This window comes from Dermacentor variabilis, chromosome 1, assembly GCF_050947875.1.
Source record: "Dermacentor variabilis isolate Ectoservices chromosome 1, ASM5094787v1, whole genome shotgun sequence".
Classification (NCBI taxonomy): domain Eukaryota; kingdom Metazoa; phylum Arthropoda; class Arachnida; order Ixodida; family Ixodidae; genus Dermacentor; species Dermacentor variabilis.
This window is the reverse complement of record NC_134568.1, coordinates 155,491,112-155,511,529: the sequence shown is the minus strand read 5'-3', so window position 1 is coordinate 155,511,529 and position 20,418 is coordinate 155,491,112. Positions and strand designations below refer to the sequence as shown.

Here is a 20,418-nt window from a genome sequence, read left to right as displayed (position 1 = left end):
GCGGAAATTGAAGCGACGTACCTGTGCGAGGCAGAGGAGCGTGTCTTACGCAGCAACGACGCAGGGTACAGCTACCTAGCACAATGCGGCCACGGGGTATACGATCGTGAGGTATACATGTACGTAAGGAATGAGAAAAATAAACAAACAAGACACTTATGAAGCGCGAAAATAAGCTCTGCATCACCTTCCCGGTCGTCCTGGGCGTTTTCCGTAGAAGAGGGCTTTCACGGATCCACGCGGTTGGGCTTCCAAACGGACAGATCCGGCGTTGGCAACAACTCCCTGCTGACAGGAACGTCTCTCTTCATTTTGCCGCATCTGAGCCCCGAAGTGGTGCTTTGACTCCGAGAGGTTCTTTGAGTTGGTTTGATCCTCTGTTCTTTATTATTATTTTTTGCTTCTTTCGTGGCTCGAATGAGAGCGGTATAGTGGGGGCTTCATTCAGCCGGCATCGCCCAAAGGTAAGGAAAACAGCGGCAGTGGCGCTCCTTCCAGCTTCTCTCCGGCAGATGCATTAGGAAGACCGTGTGTGTCGCTTCGGCGTAAACACTCGGCCGCGATGTTGACACGGTCCACGGGCTTCCACGTGGTCACACGAGCGCTGCTCAGGTTCAAGGTGTGCGGGAGGAGACGCAAACTGCGGGCGATGAAGACAGCACCTATAGTCTCCTGCGATCCTGCCGGCGGGATTGATTGACCGGCCGCCCTCTGAAAGTGCGTTCGTTGAGAACTCTGTTGCGCAATTATTGTGAATGCGGGCCCTGATTCTTTCATTTCGCATTAGTTCTTTGTTGGGTCCTGTTTAACGTGTGATGCGGTCGAACGGTAGAAGAAAAAATTACACCGACTACTCTTATCTTTGTGTTCTAATGTAAATATATAAACAAAATATATCGAGAAAAGAAAACGGCTACCACAACTCGGGCATAAATAAATACCAAGTGATGTGCACAGCAGCACAGGAACACAGGATGCGCCTTACAGTATTTACACCTTTAATTAAGGAGTCCCCCACGTACTAATGTGTACGGGAGGTTGAAAGACTCACCTAAGCTTAAAAAGAGTCCGCGGCACACAAAATAAAAGGCATTAGTGCGTACCGATCCATCGCTACGCATCTCAGCCTACCGTCGAGTCTTAAATAAGGTGTTGTGATTTGCCCAACGGGTCACGTGAAATCTCAGCTCTAATGCGGCAAGTATGGCAACAGCGCGAGCTATGCTGGGAAGCTCTTTGAAGCCGTGATTTAAATGAATACAAAAACATACGAACGAAGAAAGTAACATCGGAGCTATTGAACTACTGAAAAGCTCACTTCCATATTGAATGTTTGCAATGCGTTCTCGATTGACCGGCGTCTGTTCATACAAATAATTTGAGCATAAAAAGAAGTGCCGACTAATCTGGATAAAGTATAATATATTAACAGAAGCTGGCCGGACAATGAAATTCTGTTCTTAGTAATGAAAAACTTTGCGAATCAGAAAGGATTTTCATTTGTAAGTGCACATGGCCATTGGCCGGCCACCTACGCTAACAATAGGTAGACTATCACAACTGGTTGACAGCCGCTCTTACGAACAGTTCAACCGCAAGAAAATTTTTTTCCTTGTGAATACGCGCCCTAAGGCCCGTATTCACAAAAACTGTTTCAGTTTAATCGGTTGACCGTAGGCGGCTGAGCTCATTATCAGTCAGTCCATTATCAAGCCTCATAGACACTCGTTGCAGAAAAGAGCGCAAAAATTTTAATTCACAGAGGTACTCACTTATAGGAGGGAATCCACAATTCTTACTGAAAGGCATCTTCGCCATATAAATTTGAGGGCTTAATAAAAATATAACCTACTTAAGCGACGAAGATCGTTGCTGTCACTCATTGGGGCGGTGTACTCAAAAGCCTCCCCATGATAGCCACCCTATGCGAGATATTAGCTCTGAATAACCACGTAGAAAAGTGGAAAGATATTTCTGAGCAGCAGAGATACGCCTCTCACGCACGAAGTTGGTCCAGAGTGGTTGTGCGTCGTCAAGGGCGAAGCAAACATCTATAAGCACCCGTGGAGTCCTACGTGTGGAGCACATTGACTGCGTTATATAAGTGCACCTCTTGCGATGGAGTGCTTGACAATTCAGAACTGATCGGACCTTAAGGACGACACCACGGGGAACGTCCTTAAGTGGGTGAAGCTGAACGTCCTTAAGTGGCTTAAGTGGAATCCGGAGCCATCGAGTTGTAGAACGCGCCCGAAGCACGGCGCGAACGAGGCGCTCGCGCACACCTTCGCGTCTGCCGCGTGCGCCACTGATTGTTAACTCAGTCTGCCTGTTTAAGCAGCAGCATCTCTATCGATGCAGCGCGAACAACTGGTTAACTGCGTGCGTGCTTCTTTCATTCTGAATAGCAAAGAAAACTAAGTATATATATATATATATATATATATATATATATATATATATATATATATATATATATATATATACACAACAGGAGGACGTATTCCCTAAGAATTATATTCCTTCAAATAGATTTCTTTCTCATCGCACGTTGCGCTGCACTCCTTCCGTTAATTCAGGCAGCCTATTCGTATAAAACAACGGTGTGGTCACTGGACCAAGCGATGACAATTCGGTCAACGTTGTGGACCTTGGCTTGAACCTCTCCGTTCAGTAAACCAGTAAAATGAACGAATGAATGAATGTTGTTTAGTGGCGCAAGAGGCCAGTAAAAGGCTGTTAAATAAAATTACTGGCGCGAATAACTCACTCGTAGGTTGTGATATTGCTTCATTGACTTTTTACGTGTTCGCTGACCACAATCCGGTGCTTTGCGGTACTTTACGGTGTTATTCTGGAAAATGCATATTTCATGATATAGTCTATTCACAACAGGACCGCTTTGATTGTCAGAATGATGCATTATACTTTACGAACAACTGGCAGCTGTACATATGGACGATCTTACGGCAAGCCAGACAAGTCACTTTCTGGTTATTTGTAGAGAGTAGAAGCGTTCTTTGGCGATCATTTATGTTGCACGAAAAGTACCATTAAAGTAGTGGCCACGGAGAAGGGAGGAGCCATACCGTGGCCATCCTGCATGCAAAGCTCGAAGCCGGCTCTTGTATAAAATTCATGATGTTTGCGGAGGTCAGCCCTTGCCTTGCTTTCAAAATTTGTTCTCCTGTGCTCAAACATGACCTGAGCTTACACTTTCGATATTCAAGCAAAACTATGGGTCACTTGCTAGCTTGCGGGGGCCTTCCACTGAGCATTGCCTTTCTATTCTCGTTATGGAGGAAGCAACAAATGGACATGCAAGCCATGTGCAGGTCACAGGTAGGACGGCTTCTAATAGCATCACTGTATGTTCCAGTGAGCTCAGTCGAGTCCATAAAGCACATTCGCCTTGCTCCCTTGGGGGCTTTTGTTGCCGGATATATAAAGGAGTGCTCAATTTTTATTCACATACACTGGGTGAAGCGAATGGCTTCTGCTTACGCCTGTATTACCGCATCCTGAAATGTGCACGAGTAAATCCCGCGCAGCATGCCTGACCGCATTCGTATATTCTACGAGAAAGGAGCAATATATATGCATAATATACTATAATGTTTGCTTATACTTAGAGTTAGGAGTGTAGTCAACGTTGTCTCTGAATGCTCCACACGTATTGGATAATCACAACAAATGACACGTATTAAGAAATGCTAATGTTAAAGAAAGCAACACGCTCACGACTAGGATAGGTATGTACATGAATTTAAAATTAATTTCACCCCACGGGCCATAAGATGCCTTTTACCGAGAATGGGCCGGACTCGCACCATTTATCTACCCCCCCTCCCTTTCTCCTACGAAAGGGAACTGTGCTTATTCAAAGTGAAGAACACATGCATGTACACTATTCTAAGGAAATTTACAATTGTCCATGTGCTACTGGTGAAATCCTAGCGCCAAAATTTGGAACAAGACAAAGAAATGTCTAGCCATGCACATCGAATATGGTAAAAAAATGACGGTTTTGCTATCAAAACCGCGTCCTCCATTTAACGCTGGTTTAATTATGTGGGATAAAGTCGGCGGGGCCCGTCTCTGCTTAAAATTCTGCATCGACATTCCGGACAGTGTCGACACGTATTTTCTCTAAGTGTGCCTTGGAAATTTCTCCTCATTACTGGCGGTCAAGTGCATCACTCGAAACATGCTGCGTATCATCGCTCGGATCGCCTTGATGTTTGGCCGGAAACATTTACCTTGGGAGCAACGGTGACTAGGCGTGATCATGGGCGTACGTTCGGGGCGCTATGGGTCGAAACCCCGCTCAAGTTACGCGATAACTTCGAGCTCCTCCCCAACACATCAACACCCGCAGCTGCCTTTCCTTTAAGAAGGATAAAGTTATCTGTCTGTCTGTCTGTCTGTCTGTCTGTCTGTCTGTCTGTCTGTCTGTCTGTCTGTCTGTCTGTCTGTCTGTCTGTCTGTCTGTCTGTCTGTCTGTCTGTCTGTCTGTCTGTCTGTCTGTCTGTCTGTCTGTCTGTCAAACAAATATGTTAGCCGGAGACCGCGCCAAGTCGACAGCACTATTCCTTCATGATCCCACCAACTTTTTTACCAACCTTGCTCCTACCAGTTGGATATAATTTTGCATTGTTCTTTCGAAATCTTACTTGTGCGAAAACACACGCAAATTAAAGAGGACAGTTTCTTCCCCCCCCCCTCCCACCTATAGCTGCATATACTCGGCGTTCACAAGAAACGTTAACCGTCCGTATACATTTTTCAAGCTGCCCCGAGTACCTTGTACCAGGCAATAATTCCATCGCACATATACAAAAACGCTGAGTCGAATGGGGAGGAAGTGATGCACTTTTATCACATCCTCTGCCACGAGTGAACCATCAGTTTTGGCCGAACTTAGCCAATATTACGACAGCAAGATCTCGAGTACCCGCTGAAAGAACTTGTGGAGAATAAATGTTGCATTTTTTATCCACATAGGTGCTACTCTTAGTTGCCTGCTAAAGACCGACAAAGGCAGCATAGCCCAAATAGCACAGTGTATGAGGCTCGTGTGGGCCTGATGTTGGGCCATTGCTGGTCCCACGTGGGCATACATTGACCAAACGTTATGTGTTAATATACGTTGTGAGAAAAGCTAGACAAACATTTAACTTCGGTTCTGGAGCGGTCGTTGTATCACTACACCTGCGAACCATTCACAAGAACTCCTCCTTGAGCGCTAATACATTCCGGAATGCGCCATTCAAGGTATACTTGCGCGTTACTGGCAAAAGTGACCCTTCTTTGTATTCCATAGCGCAGAATAACATGTGCTTCATCCAAATTTTTGTATTTTGTATTCATGCTCATGTTTGTTAATGTGGCGGCCGAAACTTCGCCTGTTGGGGCAAAAGAAAACAGTCGGCGCCTACACGCACTGGAGCTGGTGCTAATGTTGTCGCCTGTAGTGGACATTCTGTATCTTGTGAAATAGACATTTGAAAGCACGAAGAAAAAACTTTCTTGGCTTTTTCTGTATGCATATCGACAGCAAACTAAAAAGTAATCGCAGCTTGAAAGTGCGATTTTTCTTCACGCAAGAAATGGATGCATTTTTTATTTAAGAAATACGAATACATCCTTTTCTGAGAAGGAAAATGGGTATCTCAGTCTGCCGAATTCAAGGAAAATGAAAGATCTCCGCTTACAAAACTAAAGAATTGTACAGCGACATTATACCAGTTGTGTTTCAAGCACATACGTTTCGTTCTTCATCGCTGGTTCCATCGGCGACCCTCCTACGCTGTCACCAACATCACCCACTCGGCGGATCATAAAAATGGCGCAGTATGGAACTAAAAGAAGACTCGTATCATAGCTGCGCATGCTCTAATTGTACTCTCATTGTCATTATCAAATTTCACTGAGAAAATTTCACGGCATTATTATTTTTTTTAGCTCGAGCCAGGCAGGTGTGCATGGACGATAGCAAATACAGAAAGAGCAATGGCTTTTTATAGTACACGTTGTCTAGTAGCCGCCAAATATTGAACGCTTACGTGATACATGAACTGTCACCATCGAGGCGATGAAAGCGCGAATAGTAGGAATGCAGTCTTTGTTTGCGAACAGCTTACAAATTAAGCCATGTCTGGACACATCGATTTGGAGATTGTGTGACAGTTTCCACAACGGCTGCGTTAATTGTCCCCACTATTCTACCACTCACGGGTTAATGCTATCGATCACTGCTCCAGATTGTCGTAAAGGCAGTCTACTTGTTGCCTTTTTTTCCCGAAGGCCATAACTTCTGCGCTGTATAACGAAGGTGGCGTGCAATAAATGGGTTCTGATAAGACTGCAGGACGTGACACAAGAACCAGGAGTATATGCTCTGCTCCTTCAGATAACATTATACTGACATTAATATAATGCATATATATGATGCACATATACTGCCATCAAAATACGCACATTTAGTGTCTTCCTAGCCGAAAAGTCGGCAACATTAATACTTCGGTCCGAAAGAAGTGGTTAGGAAACTATGTACATTGACAACCTCCAGTAGGAGCCGACAACCCAAAAATGCCCTATTGCTTCGAGTAACCACGCTCAAAACTCAAACCAGTCTAGTAAATTCCAGTGCCAATAGCTAACATATCAGGAAGTAGAAGATCCTTTTTCACACGAGTGTTGTGCACGGCGCTCTATGTGTCGCGGTTTTTGGAAGATGGACTAGAAATTAACTGAGGCCGAGCGTAAGTGCCTTTTGTCATTAGCCTTATGGTAGAACTGGGGTCGAACTGACGAAGCTTTTTGTTCGTAAGTGGTGTTTGCCATCGGCCGCCCGACTTCCCTATATAGTGATATGTTTAACAGTATGATTCGCTGGCATCCACTCTTACGAACAATACTAATGTAAGTGCTCTTTAGTATATATGACCCCGGGTCCATATTCACGCACACGCACACGCACAGAAAACCATTTTTGCCTTCACATTTCTAGAGAAGAGTACTTCAACGTTGAACGGCTATATAAAATGAAGACCGATATTCTCAAAGCATTTCGAAGTTCGTAAAAGCAATCGCCTGGCAACAGTGATACGGAGTATGCCATCAGTGAAGATCCAGTCAGTGAGAAACCGTTCCTTCCATTTAAGAGTTTTCTAAATGTGGCTTTTTTTTGTGCAAGATTGTGTTTACGAGGGCTGAGTGGTATATGGCTTACAAAGAAAAAAGAAACAATACCAGTACGGGACAGCCCTTCGTTGTGTGGTTCCTTCACTCGGTGTGCTGTTTTCGAGCCGTCATTTTTTTTTCAGGACTACATTCTGATAGAGTTTTGTATTTTCCTTTAGTTAAAAAAAAGAATAAGAAAGAAAGCACTGCGTGTACTTGCAGCACGGCACTGTTCGGTGCCGCACGTACAATGTTTTAATTACGGAGTCATTCAGCCAGTGACGGAGTGTGTGTATATATATATATATATCGTTTTTTTTGTTTTTATTGCCGGTGAGCCTGCGAACGCGTGCTGTTCTCTCACGTCCAAGGAAGCCTTCGAATGGTGGCTCTCATATTGAATGACGCAGTTTTGTGCTTCCTACAACTATGTGGGTATGAACGATTGTGAAAGAGCCAAGCGAAGCGCTACCGTAAGTTGTGGAAAAGCATCGAGTCGTAGCCTGCTTGTGGCATCGGGAAGTGTTTTTCGTCCTCCTTGAAGTCCCTTATGAGTGCATGAAGAACACCGGATGCAATTAGGTTTGCTTTTTCTTTGTCTCTCTGTTTGTATAGTTGGGTGTTTGATTTTTTTTTTTTTGCTTTTGTAGAACACAGGTCTACAAGAAATAGGCTGCGAATTTTCACTTTGTGCTCTTCGTCACTTAGGATAGCTGCAGTATGATAATAAAGTTGTGATTCTTGACTGCAATTGCGTGGACACATTTTGTGCTAGCGCAAACGGAATGGGAGAGTTTGCAAGTAACATAGTTCAGCAACGACAGCATGGGCACCAGGATTGCTTGTCAGTGCCAATTTCTATTAACTGTCACGGCCTGCGGTGGCATTTGAGCCAGGAATCCACCAAGCCCAACGACGAGTACGTCAGGTAGTAGGAATGAAGGAAAATGGGTTTATTTCACATTATTTGCACTGGCTCCAGATACGGGAGCTCACTCGATGCGGGAGCATATTAAACGTCTGAGTTCACATCAGGACACGTCAGCCCCATTGTACGAAATGTCTCTTCTTTTAATAAGTTGTCTTCCCTAGGCGAGTGGACTAGGGAATCTGATGACTGTGTCCTTGCCAATCACAATTGCCGAATCGGTCGCAAAATCCAGCCCATGGTATCGCATCGTCCCGCCGCACTCCACCTCTGATGGTGCTAAATATGTCCCCGCATATTTAGCAAGCGCGCAGAAATCTGGGAATCAAAGCTCGGCACCGTTCTTTGGTAGCCGTCGACTTGGTCCCCTTTCGTTCATTAGTTCAGCTTGTCAGGTACAGGTAGAGGGGCCTTTTGGGTACCCGTCAGCAGTCGGTGTCAACGCTGCGGTGACTTCGATATAGGCGCTGATGAATGGGTGGGGTTGCCTCGGAGTAATCGTCTAATTAAGGCCCTTGGTCGTGTTGAGACGTAACATCAGATACGGGAAATAACTGCATGGGATTATTTGTGTCATTTAACTTCAAACTAATTAAATTAGTCAATCCGTAGTGCTGCGGTGCATCACAAAATTTGGCTTGACTAACGCAATGATCCTTGTTTGATCTATTCCTGTTCGCGCTCCGGCAGTGGGCAGAGCGGTTTCCTCTGCGTTATCACCTGTACAATATCCTCAGGACATGTTAATGACGACAATGAAATAGAATTAGGAGACGAAATTTGTTACATTATATCGGCCCTATTTGTGATTACTAAAACTTCAGAAAAATAAATTGTGAGCTGTTTCAGATGTTAGCATTAGACGCCTACACACAGTTCCATTTTTTTCTAGTGAACACGCTAGAAAATAACAACTAGAACAGGAAGTTCCAGACGCGTGTGGGTGCTTCGGAATCGAACTTTCCTTAGTGGGTCCCAATGTGTCATTTTCCCACTATTCTTAGAAAAATGCTCTGAAGAAAATTCAACACAAGGGTTATACCACAAGGCTGAGCCGAATTTAAATGCCTTTGAAATAAGTGACTATAAACAAAATTAATAGCTTGGCTAAGTTTCTATAATTAATTCGTACAAGGATTGGACGTATTCAGACAACGTCTTCCTTGGACAGCATTCGCACAACATCTTCTTCGGTGCTAGTATTGTGCAACACGTAGCCCTCAAGTCGCCTCCACCGCAGAGCCGGAACAGCAGAGCCGAAACAGCAGCAAGTTCGGACTGTCTGTAGAATACTAGCGAGTGAGTTAGTGAGTGGTAATCCACAAATGGTCAAGCTATCCTAACAGCTGCTACTATTATTTCTTAATTAATCTTATGTAAACAACGAAATCACCTTCACATAGCCTATCTTTGCGTTCGAGATGAAGCGGTCCAAGATAATGCGCATTCTCGACCGGCTGAACGAATCGCTGAGTAATAGGTGTACGCTATGCTACGAACTCAATGGCCCTGCGTAGACTCCACTATTCCAGTTTACATCCACAGGCCTCAGAGAACGCACTCGTCACTGTCACTCGTGCGTGTCCTGGAGCCGATATTTCTTCCAGCATCAATTTAGACGACGCTAAACGGGAAGAATGTGCAGAAACAGTAACGCTGCGAGGACAGCAGTGACGTCAGCGTGGAGTGCCAGGTCCAGTGGAAGGAATAGTGATCCTAAGCATGAGTCATACTTTCGCTAAGATGATCGCACTCTTGTGAAGCGCACAAGGTTGTACAATCAAAGGTCGTGTTTGTGGTGCCGTTAATGCGCCATCTTCAGTGAGCGATTTCTGGGTTGGCATAATGTAGTGTCCTTATTCCAAATATCACCAGGACCGGCATGTTTTGAGCGGTGGATGATAAGAAAGCAATAGGATTCAGCGAAAGTAATCGCTACGTTACCCCGGCCTTGTTTTCTAGCAATTCTAGCTGTATTTTTATCTCGATGCTTTGAATACGCATTATTTCATGAACTCTCACAGTAAGATATCAAGTTCCCATTATAGATACACACTAACCTAGCCTCGGATAGTTGGTGAGAGTCCTTTCGTGCCTGCCCTCTCTTTTTGGGAGGTTCTGCAATTCATGTTTGTGCTTTTTCGCAGGTAAAATGCAGGCTGCTGGTCACTGCACTCGCAGCATTGTTCCTGGCGAATCAAGTAGCCGCCGATGTTACGAAACCGAAAGAGATTACGGACAAAGCAGGGGCCAAAGACTCGAATGGCGGTGACCTGATTGGCGAAAGCACGGGCTACAAACACAGACGCATCACCAAGCCATCTTCACTCGAGGTGGACACTCCGGTGGAGCCTGTCGGCTACCAGAACCAAGGAACCTATGAACGCTCTGGGTATGTAAAGGGTTACGCGAAGCTCCGAGACGCAACGTATGGCAAGATAAGCTACAGTCGCGATGATTCCTACCGGCAGGAGCGGGATTACGAGAGCCCGTCGATGCACGAGAGGGTTAACTATGGCAAAGTTAAGTACAGCCACGGAGGCGACGACGATGCAGGCTACAGAGAGAGTGATGACTCGAGGCCTGGCGCCGCAGTTGATGACAGCAACACGTACAGTAACGACGGCTACCTGACGCCCATCTACAACCGAGGAGACTACGTGCGAGTGAGCCACCAGAGAGGAACCTACCGCCACAAGAGCCGCCCGAGCGGAATGTCCTACGTACCGGTCGAGTACACCCGCCAAGTGTACCCGTACGAGCAAGGGGACCAGCAGGCTGGAGGCCAGGTCGGCTACTCCTCGCGGCTCCACAACAACAAGATCGGCGGCAGCAGCTCGGTGTTCGACGGCGGAAGCTACAACTATGCCGACGCCAATCGTTACCAGGCCGTGGGCGGCGACTACGACTTCGGGTCGAACAAGCCGCACTTGCAGCCGGGATCTTCTATCCAGGGTGGCCTAAGCATCTTTGGCGGTTACGGTCAGGGAAATGGCAACCTGCGGTACCGAGACTTTGTCCCGTACTACGGCTCGGACGGGTACTATAGCCGCCACGACAACGGAGGTTACGGGCTCCAGAGCTTTGGCTCCAGCGTACGCGAAGGTCAGTCCAAACCGTACGAAGAGTACAGCAACGCTCTCAACGAGGGCGGCTATGACGAAGCGTACGCTGGGCAGAGTCAAAGGTACGGCACGAAGCCCTCGTCAGGGAAGAAGACGCACAAGCAGAATGGCAGCAACCGCAGTGGACTGGGCGCCTACATAGTCGGCGTCGAGTACATTGGCCGCACCCCGCTTCTCCTGCAGACACAACCACCGCACAGCGCACCCGCCAAGGAAGAACAGTACTGGAAGTGACGGACCCGGCTGCCGCACACACATCTCCCGCTCCCCCCAATGTATATCGGTCATAAAATTATCGTCCCCAGTGTAGCTCACACCTGACCCTGTTTCTACTTGAGCGTATGCACCCTCTAGTCTCGTACCAAGACATCATACTACATTACAAGCTAAACTGCAGAACATACTTTCTCCCACACAAGTCACTACCTAAAGAGCAGGAGCGGTTCCTCTGAGCTCTACAACTCAATACATTCCCCCACCCAACCAGAAATAATCTCATAGCCTCTCTCCGCAATTCCGCTTCTGCGAAGAACCTGCGTCCCTTAGGCACACAGTAGGGGGTTGCATACAGGCAACACTAAACCCTCCGAACACTTATCACACCAACGAGATTTGGGAGAAAGCCTTGGCCTGCTCCGACCTCGAGGGTCAGCAACGGCTGATCTCGAGGGCCCAGGACGCGGCTCAAGCTCAAGGAATTCTGGAATGAGGACGCCTCTCCAAAGCTACATTTACACAATAAAGATGTTTATTCTCTCCCTATCTACTTGGAACATTCAAAATGTGCCGCGTATGGCGGTAATTCTCGTACAGTGGCGTCTAACTAATACAAATACACTTAACTACGAAAGCCGGTGATCATAATGTGTTATCAGCAAGGTAGAAGCCCATGCAGTTTCTGTCTCACAGTGCAGACAAAAAAAAAAGATTGTTTTCCCAAACACACTGAAATTTTATCTGCCCGATACCAAGGTCTGTATTCATAAATAGCTTTTATGCTAGAATTCGTCTTAAGAGCATTCTTCAGCGAATCCTGATGCTGGGGATATTAGCGAAGGCGGCCAGCCAATAACAAAGAGGACTTAAAAACCAAAAGCTTTGTGATTTCTGCGCCACGTTCTTTATTAACTATAACTGTCAGCTTCCGCGTATTTGAATTTTCAGTGAAACCCCTTCTTTGACATTACTTGTCTCAAAATCTTCCAGCGTGCTGCTATGGCTTTGGGATATCAATAATTTTTATCAGGCTCCTTGAGACGTAGCTATTCACACTAGAAGTCGCTTTGCTTAAGCAGAATACCTCGCTCTTGAGGTGCCTCAGAAACGGAGGATATGCAACTACCTTGCAAATATGGAGCCGAATTCACAAAGCGTTAAGTTCGTAAGTGCTCTTTGCCATTGGCTGCCCGCCTTTAATAATATGCCAGCATCCTGATTGATGGAATTTTATTACAAACAGCTCTAGCGTAAGAGCTTTTTGTGAATACGGGCCCTGCCCTCTTCTGCAAATCTGTAGCGAAGTTTCGTGGAATCACTTGGTGTAGTTTCTTTTTTTTTCTGGCTTAGTGAAGGGAATTGCATCCGAATGAAATAATTCGGGCATTTCCGGCTATCAGGAAGATCATCGTCCTGTAAGAGGATGCCGGCTTTCTGCACTGCTGTATGTTGGGCTTTTTGGTACATACGAACTTGGATAGTATCTTAGCACCAGCAAACAAGTACAAATTGGACACGTAGGCACCCCGATGTGCCAGTATCAACGTTATGTATTCGGGAAATTCGTACATTTGTACACCATGCACACCAGCGCCACTTTCTGTCCAAACGTCATACTGCTTCTTCAAAAGAGGTTGTCTCTTTATCTAGTACCTGATCGACAGACGCCGCGCTAACTCACCTTTCACCACTCCTCCTCATAGCTGCTGCTTCTATGATTTGATACACGTCCTTATCTCTGTATTTGGCGAGAATCAAACAATCATTAAACAAACATGTTCGGCACACGTTGACACTGAACAGATAGGTGACCGCTGCGGTAATTCTTCACATTCAAAGTATGTTATCTTAGGCGGTCATTAATAAGGCATCGTCCCATTTGTCCGATGTACATGCTACCAAAGGACAATGGTAATTCCTACACCACCTCCTGACATTCAACGAACTGGTTTTGATACCTGTTAGCATCGCAACCATCTTGTTTTGCTGCTCCTTTTGGCGAGAAACTTAAAGGTTTCACCTTCGATGCAGCTCCTTCTGGCCCGTTAGAAACGTTTCGCTTTACCCTAATAATTGTATAAGGAAAACACACCCAAAAGCTGCCTATTTTATGTTGGATTCAAGCAAAGACGACATATAGCTATATGGTGCTTAGCAATGCTGAGGTGACAGGCTTCAGTGACACGAGTTGTGATCGAGCCAGATATGAATAAAGTTTCTCGATCGGGTTTGGCTTTTTCGCACAGCTTGCGAAAAAGCATGAACAACGATCGAGAATTTTGATACTGAACGGGCTCGATGGTGATCGCCAGAGCTCCGTGTAAACGGGGTATAAGAGCAGGCGAAAGATTAAAGCCTCCCGAGTGCACTGATGCAAACGACCACGTATGTTTACTAGTGTATAATCAGCTTATCGCACAGGCGACTGGTTCGCACAAACGTGCTCCTGGGGCTCGATGCAAGAACGCCCAAACTGGGGACCTCTCGCGACAGCACAAATGACTGACCGGACGACGAATTAGGAACGTTCGGTGCGTTTTTATTTGATTCACTGGAATGTGCGACGTGTGTCACTGAATAATCAGCACTCACAGCGACAAGCTTGTCCACTTTTTTTCTGCGAGAGCCCCTCAGTTCCGTTGAACCGGATAGTTCAAGCATTCAAGACAAAAAAATAGCTCCCATTCTCAACGAGTTTATTACGCTGCATATATGTAAAGTACGAAATAAGTAATCGCGTGTGTTTTTTGAAATCTATAGAAATCTCACTTTCCTGCCAAGGATTTCAATGTGGGACACCATTAAGTACCGATGGGCCTTATAAAAACGGCGGCTTTTTCATTTTTCAAAACGACGCACGAAATAAACGACAGGGATCTTTTAACCTTCGTTTGAAGTATATTCATTGCGATAAGAATTTCTATGCCGAGTGTAGCAAAACCACAAACTGAGTCTGGTCGAGGAGTCAAAGTAAGCCTTAGTTTATTCGTACACTTTGAATACGAGGGCGAACGCATAGTATTTGTGAAGCAGCGTCGATGCCATGCTCGGCAGCGGAACGAAAAACGCTCCTAACAGTGTGCACGCAGGTACTTGTGAACATCTTGTCCAAAAAAAAAAAGAAGAAAACACAAGCAAGATGCAGAGAAACAGAAAGCCATGCGATCGGGAAGTGCCAAAACCGACACCCACAGAGAAACTACGAGGAACGAGGACAAAACGTTTGAAGTGATCGGCCGAAGCGAAACAAGGGCTGCAAGCATGTAAGAATGCAAACGCCAAGCCGAGACAGGCGATGTCATCTGCTTGCTGACGCTGAAAGCAGCTTATGTCTGTCATTTACAGAATATGTTTTAGGTGGCGCTTTCCTGTCACAGCTTAGCGACGCCTCGTCATAATATTCTTGAGAATTTGTTCTCAGAGCATGCCAGGCGAATAGTTGGAATCCTTCCGCAGAAATGTTGATCAGAAACACTGGTATTCGTAAGTAGAACATTTCGCTAAACCTGTCGGTTCAAGCTAACCTTGCACTTAGGTCATCCATGTCGCACGGCAACACTAAGCATTCGCGGCCCGAACAGAAGTCTCGGGCATACACGAAAATATTCACCGCGTCTCTATACCTGCGCTGCAAATGACGCCTATAAGCACGCAAGCGTCGAGTTGCTATACCCATGTCAGCACACGGTATCGACGTCACTGGTCGAGTATGCCGCAGTAGTGTAGTTTAGGTTATGCAATGCAGACGGCCACATCGGCAGAAACAGGATGACGAGTTTATGTTCCTGAGTGAACGACTAGAAATTCAAACAAATTGAACTGATCACACGTACATTGCGTAGCTAGGTGTTCCAAAGTTGAACACTTTTTTTATTTGATAACGTGTAATGCCAAAAATGCAACATTCTCGACTGGGGGCAAATATACAGCAGTCGCCCGCAGTGGGTAGAGTCTGCACAAATTGCCGAACGTGGCTGATGTATGTTGCCTTTCTTCTGCAAGAGAACTACAACGCGGCCCATAATTAGCTGCCTCCCGCATTTTCTGCAAGCGTCTTCCGCTGAACGGCGAAACGTGCGCAAGACACCCAAAGAGGCGCTTACTTTTGAAATTGATTAACACAGTCGCCCTGCTGCAGCGTCCAAATGAATCATTCACTATGTCGGCAACTGCCTATGCGGAACTGCTAAACTAAATTTATTATTCAGGCTTTTTTCATTAAAGCTCACGCCCTCGTCTCTGTGGCGGAAAACAATACCACGAAAGCTCGTCAGAACGGTTAAAAAGGAATCAAATCTCTTTCCTCCACTTTCATGGCGTCCGGTCAAGTGCGATCATCTTCGCTAGGTGGGAGAAAACTAGTGCAAGCGGATGACAGAAAGTGATGGGATAATCTAATATGGCAAGTGCGTTTTGTTTTTTCCCCCAGTTAAAGTGGCACTCTTTTGCCTCAGCACTGTTCACGCGCAGCGAGCCTGTGCCTCACGCGGGGGGTTTCGCCGCCGCTAAATACTTTGGCGTTACCTACACCCGAAAATCGAAGCATGCGCAAACATCGCTCGCTCAGCAGGCAATGCTAGCTCCATGCAGCGAAGATCCACAAGGTGGTATCAGGAGCGCGTCTCTGTTCGTCGCAATGAAACAATAAACGAGTCACATTTCTTATATATATGCAAGGTCTGTCTGAAAAGTATCCGACCATGATCCCGGAAATATAGAAGCATCGCCTGGTGTTTTGGTCGTCCTAACCCCTTCAAAGTAGTTCCTTCTTGCTTCTGCACGCAGAGTCCCACATTCTTTCCACCTTCCGAAACAGTACTGAAAGCACTCCTCGGGAAGTGCTGCTGGGCCGCCGTCGCGTTGCACTTGACGTCCTCTCGGTTTAGAAAGTGCGTTCCTTTACGGAGTATTTCCATTTTGATGCAGCCGAAAGTCGCGCGGACTTATGCAAACGGAATCATTTGCGCCGCCCGAACAAGGCCGCTATCCTGGTGCACTTTCCAGGCCTTGGAATTTCTCTGTCAAAATCCTTTTCAAAATTTTGCTGGCACCCACTGCGCACTCAAATCCGCTATTAAAAAGGCTTTAATAGCACCTTTGTTGCTATCTCCAGCTGAGCAACTTCAATGACCGCGAGCCGACGATCTCTCCTTATCGTTGTTCGTATTTCAATGATAATGGCGCCATTATGGCTTTTTGAAGGCCTCCTATAGCGCGGCTCTCTCTCCACAGATGGTTGACGTTTCTTGAACTGGTTGCACGCCATTTTAATCTGCTTCATGACAATACCGTCATCTACAACCGCTGTTAGGATTTTTCGAATTGCTTCTGTTTGGCTATCACTAAGCTTTGCAGGTAAATTGATGCAGTATCTTTGTTAAATGTGCTGCGTCATTTTCGCTCACTAAAAATCGAGCCGTGACGACAGCACTCAGCACGACTGCTCCTGCACAACAGCACACGCATCTAAAGGGCACGCCACCTGCAGGTTAAAAACACCACAGACCTTCCTCCTCTCAGATCACACAGGGTGGCTAACCAGCGTTAGCATATATATATATATATATATATATATATATATATATATATATATATATATATATATATATATTGTAAAAAGCCAACAAAGACAACTAGGACGGAATAGCGGAATTTACTTGTATTTATTGATTGAATTCAATTAAGTGCAGGTACATTATTCTGTCCTTAGTGTCTGTTTGCTGCCCTTCTTACGATATAACTAATAAAAACTGGGCCCCTCGGTTTCCTTTCTTCACGCTCATTACATAGCAAGGGTCTCGAATCCGGCAGAATTGATGTCTTCAGGTAGCATTTGTGGGTTTATTGACCAGTTGCCTTCACCCATAAAAGTTCACGTACACGTGGCGCCTGCGGCAGAAAGGATGGTCCACATCCGCCGCCTAGGTCTGTGAGTGGTGGTGCTGGCTAACACTACCACGGTTAGTTCTAGGAGATCAATATGAATACCCCTGAAAGCTGATGGGAAAACGGCGCTGTGGTAGCTCAATTGGCAAGAACGTCGCACGCATAATGCGAAGACGTGGGTTCGCATTCCATATGCGGCTAGTTGTTTTTTCAACCTCTTTCATTTCGCATAATTTCTCATTTCGTTAATATAATTACCAAGTACCAGTCATTTCCCCTATTCTGTCTCTGTTGGCTTCTTCTGATATGACTACTGAAATTCGGGCTCCTAGGTTTCATCTCGTCCCCTCTCCACACACACACACACACACACACACACACACACACACACACACATATATATATATATATATATATATATATATATATATATATATATATATATATATATATAATTGTTAAGTTGCATGCAATTTTTAAAAATAGCATGTTGCAGAAACGCAATGCTAGTCCTTGAGCTGGATTATTTTGAGAGGCAAACATTACTTGCACGAGAAATCGAAACACATATTCCACTAATTAGCAAAAATCAGTCCATTATATTTTGAATTAATTGCTTGACGGCAAATGTTGCAATTTACTAATTGTAGCTGGTGAGTTTGCAAGGCGTATTTGCTTGAAATGAATTTCCAGAATGAGGCCAGTTTGGAGATACGCGCCGTCATACTTGGCGTCAAATAGCTCTGTTATTCTACTTTTTAACAAAACGCCCTTTCATGCATTGAGGTACAACAGTACGTAATTGCAACGCCCGTGTATTTCGTTCCACACTTTGGGAAATTATATCTCGAAACTGGTGTCGTCGGGGACATTCATTTCAAGTGAATACGTCTTGCAAGTTGACCGGCTACAATTCGTAAATTTCAATATGTGCCGTTACGTAATTGATTAACAAGTGAATTCGGAAATTTTTAAATTACATGAATGTGTTTCGATATCTCGTACTTGTAATGTTTACCTCTTCGAATAATCCAGCTCAAGGACAAGAATTATGATATCTGCCAGAAGCGACCTTTAAGAATTCCATACACCTTAGAAATGATCAGCCTGTAGATAAGCCCGAACGTACGGTTTATATTTGGCTCTTTGCGATCTTCTAATTCGACAACTGCAAGTATCTTAGGCATCGAAAAGCACTATATACAGGGCATCCCAGCTAAATTTAGCCAGGGTTTAATAATATCCGAATGCTACGTAGCCGCAAAAAATCAAGGTAATGTCTCCCGTCTTCATTCCACCTAGTTAGACAATTTGTCTTAATTCATTCATCAACTTCTCAAATATTATAATTAGATGAAAAGTGTAAATTCGAAAATTGTAGAGCGACATGAAAAACTCCCGATACAGTTTTGTGTTGCTCAATACGTGCTATACAGAAGAGCGTTTTTCCGAGCGTGAAAGAGGCCCGCAGACGCACGCAAAATTTCCGCGCGACTGCCCGCTCGAGGCACCTTGCGCGTAAATTTAGCCGGGACCCTCTGTACAGTAAGCGCTTAGGCGTTTAATGCGCGAACACGTTGTGACTTTGTCACGCTCACAAGGTGCCCTCACAAGTTTCTGAGTAGCTCCGACGTGGCCTCACACAGCGACGGAGCAATAACGATGTGCACAGCGCCTGCCACGGACGCTGTCCACTCTAACCTGTTAACGCCAGACCACACGTACGCTTGACGACGAGCGCAAGCTGCGCGTCGAAGCGCGGCGCGAATGCCGTGATCTATTCGAGACAGGCATTGGCGTTCGGGCTGCCTCGCGTCGTGACGCCTTCTGTCATGCAAGGAAGGGACTTTTCTTCCCTTTTAATGCGTAAGCATTTCCACGCTTACCCGACGAGGAAACTCGTCGGTCTATCTTTCACGTGAGGGGAATCACTATAAAGAAATTCATGTGATTAATCAAATTAATGAAAAGCAGAATAAAATCTAAAGACGTCGGCGATGGTGACGTTCGAACTTGCGACCCTTGCAGGAGGAGAACATATCTGAACTATAAGAATGTGTTGCACCGGTGGCACAAAACAAATGTCAAAGGAGAACAGTTTCTATGAAGGCTTTCTTGAAAGAATTGGCGATCATGGAATTAGCGCCATCTCGAGGACCACATGTGGACCTGACTTGGAGCACTGCATACGATACGAGAATTCTGATTTTGGGGAGATTCAATGCCACGCACACCACACACCCGCCGCGTTTCGGTGGCCGCGGGATGCGTCTTCCATTGCGGCGTTCCGCTTCACCGACAGAAATGCCACCGATCTCGGAGGGCTCGTATGCGTCGCGTCGCGCAACACCGACACAGAAAGGGTCATTGACTTGATCAGGATGATCAGGAGAGATGAGGGGCAGTGGCGTAGCCAGAAATTTCGCTCCGGGGGGGGGGGGGGGGGGGGGGGTCGGCTCACGTTGCAGCTCGGCCTCCTCCCAATGGAATTTGTGCAGCGATGCTGCAAACGAATTCTTGAACGCTACACACTGTCAAGACAAGCAAAATATGTATTTTTCTCATAAAAGAATGCACTCTTATGTCCCAAAAAATTGTGTCCGATATAACTGATGTCAATGCTGCCACGACTTTTTATCTATTTAATAAGCAAAGAAAATATCACACGAACTTTAGAACTATATTAGCTCGAAACCAGCAAGGCAGTGCATGTCGCTGATATGAAAAATGTAAAGGCCATGAAATTAACAATTTGAGGACAAATAGTTTGATGAAACTTTGTCAACCAAGAACCTTGTTTACATTATTGTACATATGTGGTACCACGGCTAGGAAAAAATCTCAATGACGCTGTAATTTGTTCTCAGGAGCAGCTGTCACCGGTCGTTTATTGTCAACAATTTCACCGAAATTATAGTCGCAACAGAGAGCACGTATAAAAAGCAGGAGTTCTGCAAAATATACGAAGGCGAGTCAAGTGAAAGTGAGCCGATGCGAATACATCAGAAACGGGGTACATTATTAAAAAGTAGTCTCCGTGAGCAATTAGACATTTGTCCCACTGGCTAACGAGTCGCG

The 20,418-nt window shown here is 45.6% G+C and overlaps 1 protein-coding gene across 1 annotated transcript in view; it reads left to right on the top strand.

Annotated features, from left to right (window-relative positions):
* The window catches only part of LOC142587184 (uncharacterized), a 36,768-nt gene extending 24,766 nt beyond the window's left edge, over positions 1-12,002 (top strand). Inside the window, exon 2 of the mRNA XM_075698067.1 lies at positions 10,261-12,002. Within this exon, the coding sequence (XP_075554182.1) occupies positions 10,261-11,472 (1,212 nt within the window). The 3' untranslated portion in view covers positions 11,473-12,002. The remainder of the gene's footprint in view (positions 1-10,260) is intronic.
* The last annotated feature ends 8,416 nt before the right edge of the window (positions 12,003-20,418 follow it).